We start from the raw sequence: 23,587 nt of genomic DNA, 5'->3' as shown, positions 1-23,587 counted from the left end.
TTAGACATGGTGGGATCTTTTTGCGTCTGTAAAAATCATTATGCGAGAAATTGTGGTGGAAGCACCTTTATCCGCAAATATTGATATAATAACCATTGTATCAAAGTAAACTTGGAGTCACGAGATGATACATTTTTTGGTCCTCCCACAACAACTCGGGAAAGCATGCATTTTATTAGGCAACACATGAAATAAGTTATGAAGAACTTCACAAAGTGGTGAATGTGCAAGGTGATGATCTTGATCCTCCCTTCCAGTAAATATCCAGGGTCTTATTCTGGTGACATGATGATCAATGCTTGGATGCCGTTTGACAAATGCAAAAAATATCAGTCTCATCCATAATGATCTCATCATGTAGGTAGCCTACCCCCACTGTATCTGCAAACTGTTGGCAAAAGTACATGTGCCAAGAGCAGAGTGGGCACATTTACTATATAAACAGTTTTTGTGACAAAACCATCAGTAGAGTTGAAAATGCGATGGAAAACCACTACGTGATCACACTCAACTTTAAATCTGAAAAAGTATGTTTGATGGGAACATCTTCGGTGGGGAAATGTGCACGTTGTTTTATGAATATTATAGAATATTTGCAAAAAAATCTGTCACAAATTGGATGGAAACCTCGCTGTCGAGTGCGTTAAACACTGAAAGCGTGGACATGTATAGACACTGGAACAGCGTTAAATTAACACAATTCTTAGTGTAAAGACTTATTTCCCAGAGTGCCTTGCCTTTCGAGTGAATTGTACAGTTACCACACGACTGCATTTGGTAGTGACAGACATGGTTGTTGCAGTCATCCATTTTCAGTCCTAAGGACATCACCAAGTGAGATCCTAAGAAAAATGGTATCACTAAAATGTAATTTTTTAACACAATGTGTGTTCCATAAGGCCTTATTTTGAGGGCCTACACTCTAAACATAATTCAATACTTATAGATTTAATTAACACTCATTGGTGTAAAATAATCCCAGTGTTGGTGTTAATAACCAGAGTTGAATCAAAACCACGCCCATCATTATCATATTTCATAGCATGGTATATTGCAGATTGATTTTAAGAATTGTTTTTTCAATATATGTTTTTGTATGTTGTAATTTTAATTAAATGTTGTACATTGATTGATAAATTAATCCACGCCCATCATTATCATATTTCATAGCATGGTATATTGCAGATTGATTTTAAGAACTGTTTTTTCAATATATATGTTTTTGTATGTTGTAATGTAAATAAATGTTGTACATTGATTGATAAATTAATGTTAAACAATAAATAACGAATAACGAAGGTGTAAGCTATATAACATGGATTTATTAGACCTTTTAAAGTGGCTTCTAGGCTGTGTGTGGAAGCCAGGAGATACTAAATGTGTTTATGTCAATTAACAGTCTTTTTTTTTTTACATTTATTTAATTTAACCTTTACATAACAAGGCAAGTCAGTTATGAACAAATTCTTATTTACAATGACGGCCTACCCCGGACAAACCCTAACCCAGATGAGACTGGGACAATTGTGCACCGCCCTATGGGACTCCCAATCACACCTCTAGCACTGAGATGCAGTTCTTAGACCACTGTGCCACTTGAGAGCCCGTGAGAATGAGACTTATTTGCTTGACAATCACCGGCTGGCTAAATTTTGTGACCACCACAGCACTAGTCTTTCCAGATGTTTGATCGAGCTCTGGCTGGGCCACTCAAGGACATTCAGAGACTTGTCCTGAAGCTACTCCTGCATTGTCTTTGCTGTGTGCTTAGGGTCATTGTCCCATTGGAAGGTGAATCTTCGCGCTAGTCTGAGGTCCTGAGTGCTCCGGAGCAGGTTATCATGAACGATATCTCTGTACTTTGCTCCGTTCATATTTCCTTCGATCTTGACTAGTCTCCAAGTCCCTGCCACTGAAAAACATCCCCAAAGCATTATGCTGCCACCACAATGCTTCACCGTAGGGATGGTGGCAGTTTTCCTCCAGATGTGATAGTTGGAATTCAGGCCAAATAATTCAATCACGGTTTCATCAGACCAGAGAATCTTGTTTCTCGTGGTCTGAGAGTCCTTTAGGTGCCTTTTGGCAATCTCCAAGCGGGCTGTCATGTGCCTTTTACTGAGGAGTGGCTTCCATCTGGCCACTCTACCATAAAGGCCTGATTGGTGGAGTGGTGCTGAGATATTTGTCCTTCTGGAAGGTTTTTCCATCTCCACAGAGGAACTCTGGAGCTCTGTCAGAGTGACCATCGGGTTCTTGATCACATCCTTGACCATGGCCCTCCTCCCCCGATTGCTCAGTTTGGCCGAGCGGCCAGCTCTAGGAAGAGTCTTGGTGGTTCCAAATTTCTTCCATTTAAGAAAGATATTTGGTACCCTTCCCCAGATCTGTGCCTCGACACATTCCTGTCTCGGAGCTGTACAGACAATTCCTTCGGCTTCATGGCTTGGTTTTTACTCTGACATGTACTGTCAGCTGTTCGACCTCATATAGACAGGTGTGTGCCTTTCAATATCATATCCATTCAATTGAATTTACCACAGGTGGACTACAATCAAGTTGTAGAAACATTTCAAGGATGATCAATGGAAACAGGATGCACCTAAACTCAACAAAAAAATGTGCATTTGTATTATAACTTTTTTTTTCTCCCCAATTCCGTGATATCCAATTGGCAGTTACAGTCTTGTCTCATCGCTGCAACTCCCGTATGGACTCGGGAGAGGCGAAAGTCGAGAGCCATGCTTCCTCCGAAACACAACCCAACCAAGCCGCACTGCTTCTTGACACAATGCCCACTTTTCATAAAAATGACTTCCTATAAATGTTTTCCACAGAAATTAGATTATTGGGAGGCTTTTTGTTCAATTCACTTCATGTATTCATCATGGCCCAATTGTTTCTCCTCCTTTTGCATCTTTTTCTATATTTTTGCTGACAAGTCTCAACCTGACCCCCTCCTCTCTCTCACTCCCTCTTCAGCGTCTAACCCATGTGAAGAGAATAATGGGCGTGGCCCATGCTCACACCTGTGTCTTATCAATTACAACCGTACTGCATCCTGCACCTGTCCACACCTCATGAAACTGTCCCTCAACAAACAATCTTGCGCCGGTGAGTGGGACAGCCATCTTCAATCCTGTAAACCCTGTATCTATCGTTTTTGTTATCAAAGTCACAAACAAGTGGGATATTGTACACAATCACTAAACAAAGAACCATAAAAATGACAGAATTATGTTTTTACATATTTATGATTTCATTGGCATTTGTGAAGTATTGGATAAACATCAGCATTTGCATGTCATATCTTACCCCATAACCATATCTGACTAAAAAGTTCAACCGCTTCACAAATCAATGGTAGTCATTGATATTTCTCTCCTAATCTGATTTCTCCATAGTGTTGAAAAGATTCCTCCTCTACGTCAGGCGGTCAGAGATCCGTGGTGTGGATATTGACAACCCTTACATGAACGTCATGACGGCACTGACCGTCCCAGACATTGATGATGTCACCGTTGTGGATTACGACACCCAGGAGGACCGGATCTACTGGGCGGATGTAAAAACACAGACCATCAAACGGGCCTTCATCAACGGCACCCGCCTGGAGACTGTCATCTCTGGAGGTAGTTAATGGCTGAATCCCAGTATGTAGGGTATGGGGTGCCACTTGAGACACACTTGAGTCTGTCCTTCATAAGTGTGTAATTCAGAGAGATAATAATGTATCAGAGATGGTTGTGTCATGGTGAGTTACCTTGCCTAAGACATGACGACTCGTGTTAACTCCCCTGAGCTTATTCCCAGGCTATAGCTCAGTTGGCTAACATAGTCTTGTGGGTTGAAGGAACTACTGTATAGGCCTTTAAATAACGTAGTGCCAGAGCCTTCCACTCATTTGATTAATAAGATGGACATTTACATTTCGAGAGCTTGGTTCTATCTGCAAAAAGATGATTCTGAGATAATTGACTTTAAGTTCCGAACCCTCATTGGTTTGAATGGTGTCAGCAATTGTTTATCTAGTATTCTTTTGAACTTAACAACATGAATGGGGGTATTTAGAGTACTATATAGGTAGAGAACATTGAACAGAACAAGATTATGTCAATAACTGTCAATAACTAAATTTTGACAAAAAATGCAGATAGAACCTTATAGTCCCAAGCTCTCAATTTTCTGATTGGCATTACTAAGGGATGAAACACTGTGTCAAGACAAAGGCAGGAAATAACTTCTACGATCATTATTTGTTTTGCTGTGGCTTTGATGGGAATATCTGTTTTGCCAAATTGTATTGCATGAAAGTACGTCATCAAAGAGCAAAAGACAATTGCTGTTTTTCAAGAAGAGCCTCCTCTCTTCATTCTTTGATTATCCACAGAGTACACCCTAATTCCCATTCTGTAAATTTGTGCCGTAGATTTAATTAATGACCACCTGATAAAAAACAGAACAAAAACCTGCCTGCATAAACTTTTTTGACACACTCTTATTATAATCTTTACTTTGGTAACACTTATTTTAAGGGTCCATAATAAAGCATTTATAAACCATTTATAAGGCATTTACAAACGTTTGCTCACCATTTATGAATCATGACTCCTGCATTTGTAAATGTTAGTAAGCTAGTTATTCACACATCTATATATTTCACTAAACATCCTGTGTTGTGTGCTTTTTCTTTTACTAGCTCCTGCTGTCTACTGTCTACCAATTGCATGTTCATATTTTTGTAAGATATTACACTGGTCACTCAAAACATTTCTAAAGTATTAATAAAGTATAAATAGCGCTTAATAAATGATGAACACACACTTTATAAATACCTTATAAAAGAATGGTTTATTACGGTCCATAAAATGAAGCGTTATCTTTACTTCCTCTGTATTTAAAAAAATATATCAATATATAAATTGTTAGGAAACATAAACAACATTGAATACCAATGTTTTGGTACCTGTTTGCTGTCCCAAGGTCTGTATATTATCCTGTCTAACTGATGACCAATGTGATTCTGTAAAACTAGATGTTGGATTGACAGCCTCACTCTCTTTGTTATCCCCTCAGATATACTAAACTGCCGTGGGCTGGCGTTAGACTGGCTCTCTAGGAATTTATACTGGCTCAGCTCAGAGAATGACGAGTCTCAAATCAATGCCGCTCGCCTGGATGGTTCCTTGAAGACCTCAGTCATTCATGGGATTGATAAACCAAGGTGCCTTGTTGTGCACCCCACAAAGGGGTAAGTAGATTAAACCAGCATCTGTGTACTTCATCATTATCTACTGGGCTCACCGTCAGCGTGGGATTAGGAAAAACAAATATCTTCCATTTGTAGACAAGACACTGATAAAAGTACATTTCCAAGCTTCTGTCATGAAAAAAAAAACATAGAATCTGCAGCAATTATTCAGTGGAAATATTTATATTGTGTGCAATTTAGCCACACAGTATCGACATGAAGAAAGTAAACAGCTCTCTACGACCAAATTATTTCATCCTAATCAGATAGGTTTTTCACATTGACAATACATTGGAGATAATATAAGACAAGCAGTGAAAACAATAAAACACTATGAAAAATCTGGGAAACTAGATTTCGTATTCATAGCTGACTTTGAAAGGCCTTTGATAAAGTACGACTGGAATCTATATATAAATGCCTGGACTATTTACATTTTGGAGAATCTCTTATACGATGGATTAAAGTCATGTATAACCCCATGTATAAAATAGTAAATAATGGCAACTTCTCAGAAATAATTAAATTGTCAAAGGGAGTAAAGTAAGGCTGTCCTTTATTAACATATTTACTTATTTATTATGGCCATTGAAATGTTAGCTATTAAAATCAGATCCAGCAATAATATCACATGGTTAGAAATCCAGGGCTTAAAAAAAAGTGTCATTGTACGGTGACAATTCATGTTTTATTTCAAATCCACAATTTGGATCCCTGCACAGCCTCATAGAGGATCTAGATAATTATTCTAACCTCTTTGGATTAAAACAGAATTATGATAAATGCAACATATTACATATTGGATCTCAAAAAATGTAACTTTTACATTACTGTGTAGTTAAAATGGTCTGACAGTGAAGTGGGCATGCTGTACTCGGTATTCATATCCCAAAATAATAATTTCACAACGATACATTTTAATAGAATTTAGCCAAATTATATAAGGTTTTGCTACCATAGAAAGGACAACACCTGTCTATTTGTGGAAAAATCACCCTGATGAATTCTTTAGTCATATCCCAGTTTACCTACTTACTTAATGTGCGTATAGATAGGCAACACACCCTTTCAAAATGTTCACCTTACAGCCTGAATTGAAAACACATCAAATTGGACTTTTTCCGGCTTTATTAACAAACAGTAACCCACAATATCCAAGCAAATGTTTTTCTTAAAAACTCTGAAAATGTATAAAAAATTAAAGCTGTAAAAAAATACATTATTTGGGTAAGTGAACCCCCTCCCCTTCCTGTAAGGCAACAAAAGGTGAACATTTTGAAATGGGGTGGTGACTTTCTATACCCACTGTATGGCCTTACCTACAGAGTGGAAAAAATATTCCACTCTTATTTGGAACGGCAAGCCAGGCAAAATTGAATGGACCTATTTATATAATGAATATGAATTCGGAGTGCAGAAATATTAAAGCATTGGACCTCTCACGAATGGATTCAGTTATACAAAAATTATACTTAAATCCAAACTGGTTCTCTAACAGATTAGTAAGAATGGCTAACCCCATGTTTAAGAATGGCCCTTTTCCCTTCATTCAGATTAAAACCTCTCACTTTCAGTTATATGACAAACATTTTTAAAACAAGCAACAGATAACTATTTGCAATTTCAGTTTGATCCACAAATAAATTAATTTTAAAAAGTTAAAGTTAAAAGTGAAACAAACATTAGAAGATATATTATGGTTAAACTCAAATATACTAATTGGAATAGATTTTTTTAAACTGTATAATCTTTGTCAATTATATCATAAATAGAACTGGTGGAGTTATGTCACACATGGAGTTAACAAACATAAAAAACATAAAACAAACATGGAAACTTCTGCTCTTCAAAATTACAACTAACTGATTGCAGCATTACTGCAAAAATGGAGGAGGCAAGTGGAAAGGTGAGAAGGTAAGGAAGGACCTTGTCTGTTGGCCCCTGCATTAAAGACCAAAATTGGCTAAAGAAAATTGTGATAAATAAACTATACCACTTTAATTTAAGGACAAAAAAAATAGACAACTGCACCATACAGGTAGCAAAATAATTAGGAGGAGATTTCCGATGTACCGATTCCATGGCACTAGGTTTATGAACTGATACACAAAACGCAAGATTCAAAACTTACAGTTTTTATATTTTAAATTATTACACAAAATGTTTGCAACCAGTAGAATGTTATATATAAAAATATATATACAGTGCTTTCGAAAAGTATTCAGACCCCTTTTATTTTTCTAAATGGATTAAGTATAATGTTTCCCTCATCAATCTACACACAATACCCCATAATGAAATGTTTGCAAATGTAAAAAAAAACAGGAATACCTTTTACGTAAATGTAGCTGGAAATAATGAAGGAATTGTCCGTCGAGCTCCGAGACAGGATTGTGTCGAGGCACAGATCTGTGACAGGGTACCACAAATGTTTGCAGCATTGAAGGTCCCCAAGAACACAGTGGCCTCCACCATTCTTAAATGAAAGAAGTTTTGAATCTCCAAGACTCTTCCTAGAGCTGGCCGCCCGGCCAAACTGAGCAATCGGGGGAGAAGGGCCATGGTCAGGGATGTGACCAAGAACCCGGTGGTCACTCTAACAGAGCTCCAGAGTTCCTCTGTGGAGATGGGAGAACCTTCCAGAAGGACAACTATCTCTGCAGCACTCCACCAATCAGGCCTTTATGGTAGAGTGGTCAGACGGAAGCCACTCCTCAGTAAAAGGCACATGACAGCTTGGAGATTGCCAAAAGGCACCTAAAGGACTCTCAGACCATGAGAAACAAGATTCTCCGGTCTGATGAAACCAATATTGAATTATTTGGCCTGAAAACCAAGTGTAGGAAACCTGCCACCATCCCTTTTCAGACTGGGGCGAAGGTTCACCTTCCAACAGGACAACGGCCCTAATCACATAACAAAGACAATGCAGGAGTGGCTTCGGGACAAGTCTATGACGGTCCTTGAGTGGCCCAGCCAGAGCTCAATCAAACATCTCTGGAGAGACCTGAAAATAGCTGTGCAGCAACGCTCCCCATCCAACCTGACAGAGTTTGAGAGGATCTGCAGAGAAAAACTCCACAAATACAGGTGTGCCAAGTTTGTAGTGTCATACCCAAGAAGACTGAAGGCTGTAATCACTGCCAAAAGTGCTTATACAAAGTACTGAGTAAAGGGTCTGAATGCTTCTGTACATGTGATTTTATATATATATATATACATTTGCAAAAATGTCAATAACTGTTTTTGCATTGTCATTATAGGGTATTGTGTGTAGATTGATGACAAAAAAACTACCATTTAATACTTTTTAGAATAAGGCTGTAACGTAACAAAGTGTGGAAAAAATAACATGTAATGTGCAATGTGTGTGTAACTGTAGGCTTCTGATGCTCTTTGACTTTAGGAAAATCTACTGGACAGATGGCAACACGATAAACATAGCCAACATGGATGGGAGCAACAGCAAGGTCCTTCACCAGAACCAACGGGAACCAGTCGGTCAGTTGAACATTATAGCTCTGTTTGTTCAGACTGTGGAACATTACTGCTTGTTCCAACACAATGTTTCCAACATTATTTATCATGGGACATATTCCAATGTCATACACAGGAGCAGTACAACAACCTGGCAGTACCTGCTTTGGCCAATGTAGGGTGTACATTTGAGGACTTCCCTAGTCCTGATAACGAAAGGCCTAAAATGAACACGATACATATTTCTACCTGCATATCCCCTGATCATAAGCACTGGTTTATTCTATTCTTATAAAGCAAAATTACAAATGGTTGGGATTTAAATAATTTGCTACTAACTGAAAACATAATCTGCTGCCATACACAGTTGTTCAACCTGAAGCTTGTATACTTAGATGATACAAGCTTCAGTGAACAATGGTGCATCTGCAGGTTCATGTATCAAGCAGCTGTTCTGTTCTCACTGCATATGTAGACCTGAAAGGCCAAGTCTTCACTTTCTCAGTTAAACACAGTATCATCGTATTTGATGGGTCTCAATTGGGTTGACTTGATGGGCCCTGTCAGAAATATAAATTGATGGTTCACAATATACATCACATTACATCATGTATGATGATGGGTCGGACCTGCGAACGGGAGTAAATTATTGATGTGTTGTGACTGTGAATCTGCCTTCCATAAATCCACACACACACACACACACACAGAGAAAGCTGTTCATAGACACAAAATAGCCTCCAGTTGCCACCATCAATTGTGCCGTTCTGTCAAATCCCATCATGTCCGCTGGAGATTGGTCAAATTATTTATAATGTCAAGTGGAGGTCATAGAGATATCCCAGGCAGGCCGCGACGAATCATTCCAACACACACACACACACACACACACACACACACACACACACACACACTCGCAAACACTTAGGCATGCACACACTCACAAACACAGCCACAAGTACACACCCACATTAACACTGAATCCTATAGATACAAATAAAGGCCCATATGGAGTCACTTCCCAGGTCGCAAAAAGTATTCCAACAATCTCACACTCATCCTCACAGTATCATCTCCGTGCCCAAGAAAGGGAAAGTAACTGGACTGAATGACTAGCATTCGCTTCCGTCATCTGCATGAAGTGCAGTCAAAGATCACATCACTTCCTCCCTCCCCGACACACTCAACCCTCTCCAATTTGCCTACCACCCAAAAGATCCACAGACGATGCAATCACCACTGTTCTGCACGCTGCCCTCACCCACCTGGACAAGAGGAATGCATATGTGAGGATGCTATTCATCGACTACAGCTTGGCCTTCAATACCATGGTGTCCTCTAAGCTCACCACAATGCTCACGGTCCTGGGACTGAACTCACCCCTATGGAGGAGTTCCCGGCAGGCCGCCCCCAAGTGGTGATGGCAGGCAACATTACCTCCTCCAAACCCTCCTCCATAAGGGTTTGTCCTCAGTCCCCTCCTGTACTCCCTGTATACCCACGACTGTGTGGCCTCACAACACCATCATCAAGTTCACTGATGATATGACAGTAGTAGGCCTGATTACGAACAACCACGAGACGGCCTACATGGAGGAGGTTGGCAGGTGCCAGGTGAACAACATATCCCTCAATGTTGGCAAAACAAAGGTGCTGATTGTGGATTTTAGGAAGAACCAGGCTGGGTACGCCCACATCCTCATCAACGGAGCCGCCGTGGAGACGGTTAAAAACACATCTGAAATGGTCAAACCACACGGACACAGTGGGGAAGAAGGCATGACAGTGACTCTTCAACTTCAGGAGGCTGAAGAAATTTGTCATGTCTCATTGGGCCCTCATGTGTTCTACAGGAGTACCATTGAGAGCATACTGTCGGGCTGCATCACAGCATGATACAGCAACTTCAACGCTGCAGACCACAAGGCGCTACAGAGGGTTGTACACTCAGCCGAACACACCATTGGGTGCACACTGCCTGCCCTCCAAGACACCGAGAACATTGGTGTTGCAGGAAGGCCAAGAAGATCATCAGGAACCTCAGCCACCCGAGCCACGCCTGTTCTCCCCACTTCCGTCACTCAGACACAGGCAGTACAGGAGCATCATGGTTAGCACTAACAGACTGGCCAATATATTCTACAGACAAACCATCAGGCTGCTGAATAGCAGCCTACGGACAATTACCCTGCCCACACCCCAATTAGCATTATACTGTATGTATGTATCCTTGTCACAGTTGTAAACATGTACCGTACATATATACAGTATGTTTTATTGTTTTATTATTATTGTTTCATTCTGTACTGTTGGAGCTTAAGTATTTCACTGCACACTGCAAGTAGGCTACATCTGTGACCCTGTGTGACTAAATAAAAAATAATCTAAATAAATAAACACACATATTATACATCTGACTTGAAAAATAAAATTCACTATATTTCACCACTCACCAGATTTTCATTTTATAGTGACACAAAGGTTTAAAACCTATTATTAACCCTGTCATTCTTCTCCCCCAGGTCTCTCCATAGACTATACAGCCAACAAGCTGTACTGGATCAGCTCTGGTAATGGCACTATCAACAGGTGCAATGTGGACGGTAGTGGTCTGGAGGTGCTGGAGAGCATGAAGAGGGAGCTAACCAAAGCGTCAGCATTGGCTGTTATGGGTGAGTAGTGGCTAGTTCCAAACATAGTGTACCCACATCCAGGGTTGTGGGATGGATTCCTGGGACTACCCCTTTATAAATGTATCGCTCCATTACTGTAAGGAGTGTTGGATAAAAGCATCTGCTAAATTGCATATATTAATGACTTGCAGGTGCTGGGTACACATAATATAAACTCAGGAAATAAATAATATATACCTGCACATTGATGAAGGCTCCCGCTGTTGTATTGTGCAATGTTTCGACCTGAAGGTCTTTATCAGGCTTGAATGGTGGAAAATGTCAGTCAATGCATCAGATCCACGTCAAGAATTAAGGGAGAACGTGGGGAGGATTAGGGCCTAGCTGTGGAGTATGTTGCTAGTTAAGTGGCTCCTGGATAAAGCCATTTAACCAATACTATGTTTTGACTGACAGTTCTGCTTCACTCTGTGTGAAATTGTCTGGGAATTAGATAATTAAAACACTGGTTGGAGCTGCAGCTTGACTGATGATAGATTGTTTTGGAATTAGAATGGATTTGGATGGCCATTGTGCAGTGTTGTTGCTTGGTATCAGTGCTGGATGCAATATGTTGGAAGATCCATCACTTAGATTTGTGTGTGTGTTTGTGTGTTTGTTTCATAAGGAAATGTGCTGAAACATATTTCTCCAACATGGTCCTTCTTTTCAATAAGATGGCATTTTTTTCTCAAGACCATTTGTTTTGTTGTGCCAATGCACTTTACATAATACAAAGACTCATGAATGAATGAACTGATTCCCAAACTTGATGACACTTTTATGCAAAAGGTTATGTGTAATCACAGTCTACATTAAGTTGAAAAGTTTGAAAGGAGTTTGGAATCTGTGAATGCATCTTTTTCAAAAAACATTTATACATTGTGGGAATATAAATTAAAATGTTATCATTCTCTATTAGTTTTTCCTCCACTGGCAACTAGTCAGCAGCACGGTAGTACTTAAATTGAAGAGGAAAGTAAAGTTTGGCCTCAGAGGATGACAAAACATATGCCAAACATCCAAGTAGGGGAATGTTCATGGGATTGATTTAAGACCAGATGGAAAGGGAAAGTAAGACCACAGTGTCTCATAAGACATTTAATTCAGCACAAAGCATCTGGCTTCTTAATTGCATTACATTCGATACAGCATTTTGGATTCAGGATGCATTTCTCTTTAAAACTACACTTCCTAACAGTTACAACCTGTACAATTGGGAGGAAGCTTCTTGCTGTATGAAGGTACATGTATGTTTGCCAGGAGTGGTAATGAGAAGCAATGACAGAATGTAGATTTTTTAAAACTTGGTGTTGACGGTCAGAAACGTTGGAAAATTCACTGTCCTTTGATAAACTGTACAGTATTTAGGCATTGCAGTGCAGTCCTCGTTCCTCCGTGAACAAATGTGTGCCTCTCTCTCGCTGTGAGTTTAAAAACACCTAATTAGGCTGTCAGAAAGTGAAGAAACGAGTATAGAAGTTTGATTCGTTACTTTATAGTGTCTGCTTAGAGTCTGGATGTATGGAAGTTGGAACAAATATGACAATACATTCACTTCATATATTAAAAACACTTTTTAAGTTGGCAACCATTTTAGAGTTTTACTTTACGGAGGAAGTACTGTAAAGTAAAATGTTCTTGCTGTTAAAATGGAGACCTAGTTGGATACTTCATTATCGCATTCCACAAAATGTGAACCAAAATGCAAGGTGACAAAGATTAATGCCCTGATCAAAGCAGTAGAAACTTCCAGTAGAACAGTGGAATGATGTGTCCACAACAAGCCATCTATCACACAGTTTGGTTGTAATGCTTTTCATTGCTTTGACTGGGATATTCCTATTCTGCCAAAGAAAGAGGACAATTGTGCAATGGTTTTATATTATGACTGTTTATGTTTAACTGTTTATGTCCTTGCAACTTTATAGCAATTTGGATTTAATTTCATATGAGGTTTTTTATTCAACCGAAAATGAAAACCAAGAAACTGAACAGACACAAACAGTCAACATCACATAATGTCATATAAAGATCTCCAGGCCATGATAAATCTGAAAGAAAAACGGAACATTTAGTAGATTATAGGCATTGGTTGAAGTGTAGTGTTAATAAAAAATGTCCCTACCATCATATCTAAGCAAATATGAAACCAATATCAATGGAAGTTCACAAATCAGCTTGCCTGGAGGTACACAACACACTCCTCACCTCTCATCGAATCAAATCAAACGTTATTTGTCACATGCACCGAATACAACAGGTGTAGAGTAGACCTTAGAGTGAAATGCTTACTTACAAGCCCTTAAACAACAATGCAGTTGTAAGAAAAAAATGAAAAAAAGTAAGAGATGAGAATAACAAATCATTAAAGAGCAGCAGTGAATAACAATAGCATAGCTATATACAGGGGGTACTGGTACAGAGTCAATGTGCGGGGGCACCGGTGTCAAGGTAACTGAGGTAATATTTACATGTAGGTAAAGTTATTAAAGTGACTATGCATAGATAATAACTGAGAGTAGCAGCAGCGTAAAAGAGGGGGGCAATGCAAAAAGTCTGGGTAGCCATTTAATTAGATGTTCAGGAGTCTTATGGCTTGAGGGTAGAAGCTGTTTAGAAGCCTCTTGGACCTAGACTTGGTGCTCTGGTACCGCTTGCCGTGCAGTAGCAGAGGGAACAGTCTATGACTAGGGTGGCTGGAGTCTTTGACAATTTGTAGGGTCTTCCTCTGACACCACCTGGTATAGAGGTCCTGGATGGCAGGCAGCTTGGCCCCGGTGATGTACTGGGCCGTATGCACTACCATCTGTAGCACCTTGCAGTCGGAGGCCGAGTAGTTGCCATACCAGGCAATGATGCAACCCATCAGGATGCTCTCGATGGTGCAGCTGTAGAACCTTTTGAGGATCTGAGGACGCATGCCAAATATTTTCAGTCTCCTGAGGGGGAATAAGTTTGTCGTGCCATCTTCATGACTGTCTTGGTGTGCATGGGCCACAATAGTTTGTTGGTGATGTGGACGCCAAGGAACTTGAAGCTCTCAACCTGCTCCACTACAGCCCTGTCAATGAGAGTGGGGGCGAGCTAGGTCCTCATTTTCCTGTAGTCCACAATCTTCTCCTTTGTCTTGATCACGTTGAGGGAGAGGTTGTTGTCCTTGCATCACATGGTCAGGTGTCTGACCTCCTCCCTATAGGCTATCTCATCATTGTCAGTAATCAGGCCTACCACTGTTGTGTCATCGGCAAACTTAATGATGGTGTTGGAGTTGTGCCTGGCCTTGTAGTCATGAGTGAACAGGGAGTACAGGAGGGGGACTGAGCACGCACCCCTGAGGTGACCCCATGTTGAGGATCAGCATGACGGATGTGTTGTTACCTACCCTTACCACCTGGGGGCGGCCCATCAGGAAGTCCAAAATCCAGTTGCAGAGGGATGTGTTCAGTCCCAGGGTCCTTAACTTAGTGATGAGCTTTGAGGACACTATGGTGTTGAACGCTGAGCTGTAGTCCATGAATAGCATTCTCACATAGGTGTTCCTTTTTGTCCAGGTGTGAAAGGGCAGTGTGGAGTGCAATAGAGATGGCATCATCTGTGGATCTGTTGGTGCGGTATGCAAATAGGAGTGGGTCTAGGGTTTCTGGGATAGTGGTGTTGATGTGAGCCATGACCAGCATTTCCAAGCATTTCATGGCTACAGACGTGTGTGCTACAGGTCGGTAGTCATTTAGGCAGGTTACCTTAGTGTTCTTGGGCACAGGGACTATGGTGGTCTGCTTGAAACATGTTGGTATTACAGACTCAGACAGGGAGAGGTTGAAAATGTCAGTGAAGACTCTTGACAGTTTGTCAGCGCATGCTCAGAGTACACGTTCTGGTAATCTGTCTGGCCCTGCAGCCTTGTGATTGTTGGCTGCGGAGAGCGTGATCACACAGTCGCCCGGAACAGCTTGAGCTCTCATGCATGTTACAGTGTTACTTGCCTCGAAGTGAGCATAGAAGGTATTTCGCTCACCTGATAGGTTTGTGTCACTGGGCAGCTCTCAGCTGTGCTTCCCTGTATAGGCTGTAATAGTTTGCTAGCCCTGCCACATCCGACAAGCGTCAGAGCCGGTGTATTTGATCTTAGTTCTGTATTGAAGATTTGCCTTTTTGATGGTTCGTCGGAGGGCATAGTGGGATTTCTTATATGCTTCCAGGTTTGAGTCACACTCCTTGAAAGCTGCAGCTTTATTCTTTAGCTCAGTGCGAATGTTTTCTGCCATCCATGGCTTCTGGTTGGGGTATGTATGTAAAGTGACTGTGGGGATGACGTTATCAATGCATTTCTTAATGAAGCCGGTGACTGATGTGGTGTACTCCTCAATGCCATCGGAAATACCTGGAATGTATTCCATTCTGTGCTAGCAAAACAGTCCTGTAGTTTAGCATCTCCTTCATTCATTCAATTTTTGCATGTAAGCAGGAATCAGGAGGGTAGAGTTATGGTCAGATTTGCCAAATGGAAGGCAAGGGAGAGCTTTGTACTTGTCTCTGTGTGTGGAGTAAAGGTGGTCTAGAGTTTTTTTCCCTCTGCTTGCAATTCTTAGGGATAGTGTCTTATATCGGCTGAAAGATGAAATTATTGTTAATCTAACTGCACTGTCCGATTTACAGTAGTTATTACAGCGAAAACATGCCATGCGATTGTTTGAGGTCGGCGCCCCACATCAAAATATTTTTCCACCGGCACAGGTTTCATACATTCACAAATAACAATTAAATACTTACTTTTTGAAAATCTTCCTCTGATTTGTCGTCCAAAGGGTCCCAGCTATAACAAGTAGTGTCGTTTTTTTAGATAAAATCCTTCATTATATCCCAAAAAGTCCATTTAGTTGGCGCCATCGTGTTGAGTAATCCACTCATTCAACACGCAGAGAAAGAAATCCAAAAATCTTCCCCTAAACTTTGTTTCAACAACTCAAAATACATTTCTATTAACTCCTCAGATACCCTAAAATGTAATCAAACTATAATATTTCTTACGGATAGAAGTTTTAGTAGGTGTGAAATTTCGTCGTGGCGTGCGCAAACAAGAATTTCCAAGACTGTGTCCATCTGCAAAGACATATATTTCTTATTCATTTTTGAAGATACATGCCTGAAACCTTGAACATAGCCTTCTGACACCTTGTGGAAGCCATGGGAATTGCATCCAGGGAGCTTATTTTCAATATGACCTTACTCTTGCATTTCTAAGAGGATAGTCTCTCCAAAACAAAAAAAGTCAGGTTGTTTTTTCTTTTGATTTTCTCCTACCATATCTACTGTATTATTTTTAACATTTTTACAAACTTCAAAGTTTCTCTTTTCCAATGGTACCAATTATATGCATATCCTGGCTTCATGGCCTGAGCTATAGGCAGTGTAGAAAAAAGGGGCCTAGCCCTAAGTTAACATGCTGATAGAAATGAGGTAAAACTGATTTAAGTTTTCCTGCATTAAATAAAGTTGAAATAAAAATGTAAAAGATCGTATTTTTTGGAGAAATGTCCTCTGGTCTGATGAAACAAGAAATAGAACTGTTTGGCCATAATGACCATCGTTATGTTTGGAGGAAAAAGGGGGAGGCTTACAAGCCGAAGAAACTCATCCCAACCGTGAAGGTCGGGGGTGGCAGCATCATGTTGTGGGGGTGCTTTGCTGCAGGAGGGACTGGTGCACTTCAGAAAATACATGGCATCATTAGGTAGGACAATTATGTGGATATATTGAAGCAACATCTCAAGACATCAGTCAGGAAGTTACAACTTGGTCACAAATGGATCTTCCAAGTGGACAATGACCCCAAGCATACCTCCAAAGTTGTGGCAAAATGGCTTAAGGACAACAAAGTCAAGGTATTGGAGTGGCCTTCACAAAGCCCTGACCTCAACCCTATAGAACATTTGTGGGCAGAACATAAAAATGTGTGTGAGCAAGGAGGCCTACAAACATTCCTCCTGACCAGCTCTGTTAGGAGGAATGGGCCGAAATTCACCCAATTTATTGTGGGAAGCTTGTGGAAGGCTACCTGAAACGTTTGACCCAAGTTAAACAATTTAAAGGCAATGCTACCAAATACTAATTGAATGTATGTAAACTTCTGACCCACTGGGAATGTGATGAAAGAAATAAAAGCTGAAATAAATCATTCTCTCTACTATTGTTCTGACATTTCACATTCTTAAAATAAAGTGGTGATCCTAACTGACCTAAGACAGGGAATTTTTACTCTGATTAATTGTCAGGAATTGTGAAACTGAGTTTAAATGTATTTGGCTAAGGTGTATGTAAACTTCCGACTTCAACTGTAGATAGTGTGGTCTGCAGTTTGTCATGACATACTCTTCTCAGATGAGCAAAACCTCAAGACTTCCTTCGATATCATGCCCCAGCTGTTGTTTACAAATATGCATAGGCCCCCGCCCCATGTCTTACCAGAGGCTGCTGTTCTATCCTGCTGATAGAGTGTATAACCCGCCAACTGTATTTTATTAATGTTGTTCAGCTACGACTCGGTGAAACATAAGATATTACAGTTTTTAATGTCCCGTTTATTTTCCAACGATTGAACGTTAGCTAACTTTGAGGATGGTAAAGGCAAATTAGCCACTTGTTTCCTGGTCCTCACAAGGTACCCCGATCTCTTTCCGTGAAATCTCAGTTTCTTTCTCCAGCGAATGATGGGAATGAGGGCCTGTACGGGTGTTTTGGAGTATATCCTTCCCATCCGAATCAATTCTTCATCCAATTTGAGGTGAGTAATCACTGTTCTGATGTCCTGAAGCTCTTTTCGGTCATAAGAGACGGTAGCAGCAACATTATGCACAAAATAAGTTACAAAACAAACTTAGTTTGTACAAACTGTATAATTCATACTCTTCAGAGGGATAATGAACTTTACAGTGTCCTGCTATTAAAATGCTGTATATGTATATACAGTGCCTTGCGAAAGTATTCGCCCCCCTTGAACTTTGCGACCTTTTGCCACATTTCAGGCTTCAAACATAGATATAAAACTGTATTTTTTTGTGAAGAATCAACAACAAGTGGGACACAATCATGAAGTGGAACGACATTTATTGGATATTTCAAACTTTTTTAACAAATCAAAAACTGAAAAATTGGCGTGCAAAATTATTCAGCCCCCTTAAGTTAATACTTTGTAGCGCCACCTTTTGCTGCGATTACAGCTGTAAGTCGCTTGGGGTATGTCTCTATCAGTTTTGCACATCGAGAGACTGAATTTTTTTCCCATTCCTCCTTGCAAAACAGCTCGAGCTCAGTGAGGTTGGATGGAGAGCATTTGTGAACAGCAGTTTTCAGTTCTTTCCACAGATTCTCGATTGGATTCAGGTCTGGACTTTGACTTGGCCATTCTAACACCTGGATATGTTTATTTTTTAACCATTCCATTGTAGATTTTGCTTTATGTTTTGGATCATTGTCTTGTTGGAAGACAAATCTCCGTCCCAGTCTCAGGTCTTTTGCAGACTCCATCAGGTTTTCTTCCAGAATGGTCCTGTATTTGGCTCCATCCATCTTCCCATCAATTTGAACCATCTTCCCTGTCCCTGCTGAAGAAAAGCAGGCCCAAACCATGATGCTGCCACCACCATGTTTGACAGTGGGGATGGTGTGTTCAGCTGTGTTGCTTTTACGCCAAACATAATGTTTTGCATTGTTGCCAAAAAGTTCAATTTTGGTTTCATCTGACCAGAGCATCTTCTTCCACATGTTTGGTGTGTCTCCCAGGTGGCTTGTGGCAAACTTTAAACAACACTTTTTATGGATATCTTTAAGAAATGGCTTTCTTCTTGCCACTCTTCCATAAAGGCCAGATTTGTGCAATATACGACTGATTGTTGTCCTATGGACAGAGTCTCCCACCTCAGCTGTAGATCTCTGCAGTTCATCCAGAGTGATCATGGGCCTCTTGGCTGCATCTCTGATCAGTCTTCTCCTTGTATGAGCTGAAAGTTTAGAGGGACGGCCAGGTCTTGGTAGATTTGCAGTGGTCTGATACTCCTTCCATTTCAATATTATCGCTTGCACAGTGCTCCTTGGGATGTTTAAAGCTTGGGAAATCTTTTTGTATCCAAATCCGGCTTTAAACTTCTTCACAGCAGTATGTTGGACCTGCCTGGTGTGTTCCTTGTTCTTCATGATGCTCTCTGCGCTTTTAACGGACCTCTGAGACTATCACAGTGCAGGTGCATTTATACGGAGACTTGATTACACACAGGTGGATTGTATTTATCATCATTAGTCATTTAGGTCAACATTGGATCATTCAGAGATCCTCACTGAACTTCTGGAGAGAGTTTGCTGCACTGAAAGTAAAGGGGCTGAATAATTTTGCACGTCCAATTTTTCAGTTTTTGATTTGTTAAAAAAGTTTGAAATATCCAATAAATGTCGTTCCACTTCATGATTGTGTCCCACTTGTTGTTGATTCTTCACAAAAAAATACACTTTTATATCCTTATGTTTGAAGCCTGAAATGTGGCAAAAGGTCGCAAAGTTCAAGGGGGCCAAATACTTTCGCAAGGCACTGTATATTATTTGGCCATATGTATTTTTAGACATAGGCCTATTGTAAATTATTATTACTGTTGCATCACCAACTTTATTGCAAAAGGGACAAACATAACTTTAAGCTACATATTATTTTGACACAGTTCAGGAACTGTCCAGTGAGCAGCACAGCAATTAATAAAACAGGTCCATGTTTGAAACACTTAATTCAATATTACACAGGTGAGCTAACAGGCAAAGAAAGCAGGAATGCAGACAGTCATAACTGAGCCACTGTGTCCAACACACCACCACCTGTTATGTCTGGAATCTACTGACCAAAAACGTATGTTATTAGATTTTTTTTTCAATGACATGTTTTGCTAAAATAATGTTTAAGGACATACAGCAATACTTTACTTTGTACCAATACTTTTGGCTGCTTGAAAAGATTTTAATCTTCACCAACCTGCCTACACATAGTTTGAAGTACAATACCAACATTGGGCACCCTCCCAAGTGGCACAGCTGTCTAAGGCACAGCATTTCAGTGCTAGAGGGGTCACTACAGACCCTGGTTTGATTCCAGGCTGTATCACAACTAGCCGTGATTGGGAGTCCCCATAGGGCGGCGCACAATTGGCCCAGCGTCGGCCAGGTTAGAGTTTGGCCGGGGTAGGCAATCATTGTAAATAAGAATTTGTCCTTAACTGACTTGCCTGGTTACATTTTTTTTAAATAGCTACTGTAGTAGGTCAAAGCTGTGTGCTGGAAAACCTTGGTATAGCATGGGTGGAGTAGGCATTGTGGTGCTCATGTGAATTTCCTTTCAGTTTTGGCATCAGATCAATGCCTATTCTCACTTAAAACATAGCCTTTTGTTTTTAATATGAGTTAAGGTTCATATTCACGTCAAGGATCCACATTTACAGAATGCAGAATAATCTGTTGAGAGCTATAACAATAAATTAACACTCTGGTATCAATCAGGTTCAGCAATATTATTGTTTTCTTTTTCATATGTCCCTGGCTATATATGCCATCTGTTCCAAAGGGAAATTGCCTATTAGATAGCGTTAGCTTTATTTTCTTGCTAGTATTAGGGGCTCTTCTCCGTTGTGAGTTAGCGAATCAATGTTATTGAATGCTGATTAAACACCAGTTCCTTCCTGTAGCTGAGGCCTTTGATCTGCTTTGAGTCAATCAATGAAAGGCTGTGCTTGGTGTGGTTAGGCTCAACCATCAGCCTGTTTCAATGAAGAGAGATTGATACCTAACAGGGGGCTGGATCTATCGCCCCGTTTTGTGTGTGTGTATCTGTGTGTGTATCTGTGTGTGTGAATGTGTGTGTGTGTGTGTGTGTGACTGACTATCGATGAGAGGTTTACCCAAGGTTGCCCTGCCTGACAGGTTATCAATAGTTTAGTTTTGCGACTGTGGTGTGGAATGGAAGCTAACTGTTACTTCATTCCTGCTGTTGTGTCATGTCATACTGAGAATGTTCAGTTGAAGTGCTAAACACCATGTTGAGACTCAGAATGACAGATTTTTTTTTTTATATTGTTTTTTTCATTTGGGGTGGGCGGGGTGAAAGATCAGCTTTAATATTGCAGATTGTGCCTTCCATCGATGTAATTGTCTGCATCATTTCCAAACCCCCTATATATTTTTTAGTAAATATATAAAAAATATTTTCCTTTATTATTTTCCCATAACCCTACCACCCCTCCTATAATTGGAGTAAACTAATGGACAACAACACTTAGCGTTCTACTTCCAGCTTATACGTACTATATACATTTTACAGACACAGTATATTTTACCCTAGTTATCTTTTGTTTGTTTTTAGTACCATCCTAAAGCTCCACTCAACCCCTCCCATCTATCTCTGAACACTATCCAGTTCTCTATTTGCCATATATTTTTCAACTGTGTTGTGATGTTTCACAAAAGTTCTGAACCTTACCATTCTGATTGTTTCTACAGATTGTAAATTAATTTAGCTAAGAGTATTATTATACAATATTATTGATCGATTGACTATTACGTTTTAAATAACCCAGCAGTGCTATTTGCAGAGTTAGCTCCAGGTAAATGTAGCAAATTTGACAGGCTTAATTGCCAGAATGAGCAGCAAAATTAGTGTAATCGTCGATGGAGCTGATGATTTGAAGGTGATTTGAAGAGCTCAGTCACAACAAATGGCAAATAATTCCCTAAAAATGTCACCAATTGCATGTTTTCCTGCTGAATGGATGATTCCAGAGGACATTTTTGAATAGAGGTAAATGAAGCAATGTGTGTAACACCAGGTTTATGCACTACTGTTATTGGATCTGTTAGACGGAGAGTTGAGGGCCTGTGTTTAGATTGTGTGTGTGTGTTAGGTGATGTGAGGTGAGGCTAGGTGTTTAGGCCGTGTGGGTGATCAGTCTCCACTTGCCATCAAACTCAGCGGTTGAGGAGGAAATGTAATTTGATAAGCAATAACCAAGAAATCACTGCTACCTACTTGCCCCAATGGCATTAAATTAACGCGGAAAGCACAGCTAAACTTGTCTAGGTGATCCGCAGGGTAAGCTGTCAGTCGTACTCAAAGCAATTTGGCTGTTCCAGACATTTTTTTTTTACTTTCCTTTGAATTTTGACTTTCAGCCCAAGGCTATTACACTGAATTGTAGTGGGTTCCTTCCTTCTCTTCTTTACAACAACTGAGGCATAGGCTACATTATGAAAGATGTTGTAATTAGGTAACATCTTATTACGTTCTAGTCTGTTGTCTAGTCTGATACAATGGCGCCGGAGGGGATGGCTGCCATTTACAGGCTCCTAAACCAGCTGTGCTATTTAGTTTTTTCCAATTGTTTGTAACTAATTTTGTACATAAAGTTGCTGCTACCCTCTCTTATGACTGAAAAGAGCTTCTGGACATCAGAACAGCGATTATTCACCACGAACTGGACGAAGATGTATTCTTTAATGAGTCCGACGTGAAGGATACACTGCTTTCCAGAGACCAGGCCCAAATCCCCGTCATTCAAATCCCTGTCATTCAAAACTGTAATATCTTATGTTTCACTGAGCCACGACGACACGGATAATATAGAGCTGGCTGGGTTTTCCGCGCATTGGCAGGACAGAGCAGCTACATCTGGTAAGACGAGGGGCTGGGTGTGTCTCTATTTGTCAATAACTGCTGGTGCGCGATATGTTATATTAAATAAGTCTCTAAGTATTGCTCACATGAGGTAAAGGACCTCATGATAAGCTGTAGGACACAATATCTACCGAGAGAGTTCTCATCTATATTATTCGCAGCCGTCTATTTAAAACCACAAACCGATGCTGGCACTGAGACCTCACTCAACAAGAATGGTCCAAACACACCAAGACAGTTGTGAAGAGGGCACCACAAAGCCTATTCCCCCTCAGGAAACTAAAAAGATTTGGCATGGGTCCTCAGATCATCAAAAGGTTCTACAGCTGCAACATCGAAAGCATCCTGACTGGTTGCATCACTGGCTGGTACGACAATTCCTCGGCCTCTGACCGCAAGGCACTACAGAGGGTAGTGCTTACGGCCCAGTACATCACTGGGGCTAAGCTCCCTGCCATCCAGGATCTCTACACCAGGCGGTGTCAG

General features: G+C 40.5%; 1 protein-coding gene across 2 annotated transcripts in view; it reads left to right on the top strand.

Moving 5' to 3' along the window:
- The window catches only part of LOC110502094 (low-density lipoprotein receptor-related protein 1B-like), a 225,377-nt gene that overhangs the window by 44,605 nt on the left and 157,185 nt on the right, over nt 1-23,587 (top strand). For both annotated transcript variants that reach the window (XM_090216050.1, XM_090216049.1), the window contains exons 18-22: nt 2,983-3,114; nt 3,405-3,632; nt 5,077-5,251; nt 8,658-8,752; nt 11,251-11,400. In XM_090216050.1, the coding sequence (XP_090072176.1) occupies nt 2,983-3,114; nt 3,405-3,632; nt 5,077-5,251; nt 8,658-8,752; nt 11,251-11,400 (780 nt within the window). The remainder of the gene's footprint in view (nt 1-2,982; nt 3,115-3,404; nt 3,633-5,076; nt 5,252-8,657; nt 8,753-11,250; nt 11,401-23,587) is intronic.

The sequence above is a fragment of the Oncorhynchus mykiss genome, chromosome 22 (assembly GCF_057628025.1).
Source record: "Oncorhynchus mykiss isolate SJ-2025 chromosome 22, ASM5762802v1, whole genome shotgun sequence".
NCBI classification, from domain to species: Eukaryota; Metazoa; Chordata; class Actinopteri; order Salmoniformes; family Salmonidae; genus Oncorhynchus; species Oncorhynchus mykiss.
This window is presented reverse-complemented; position numbering and strand designations above follow the sequence as displayed.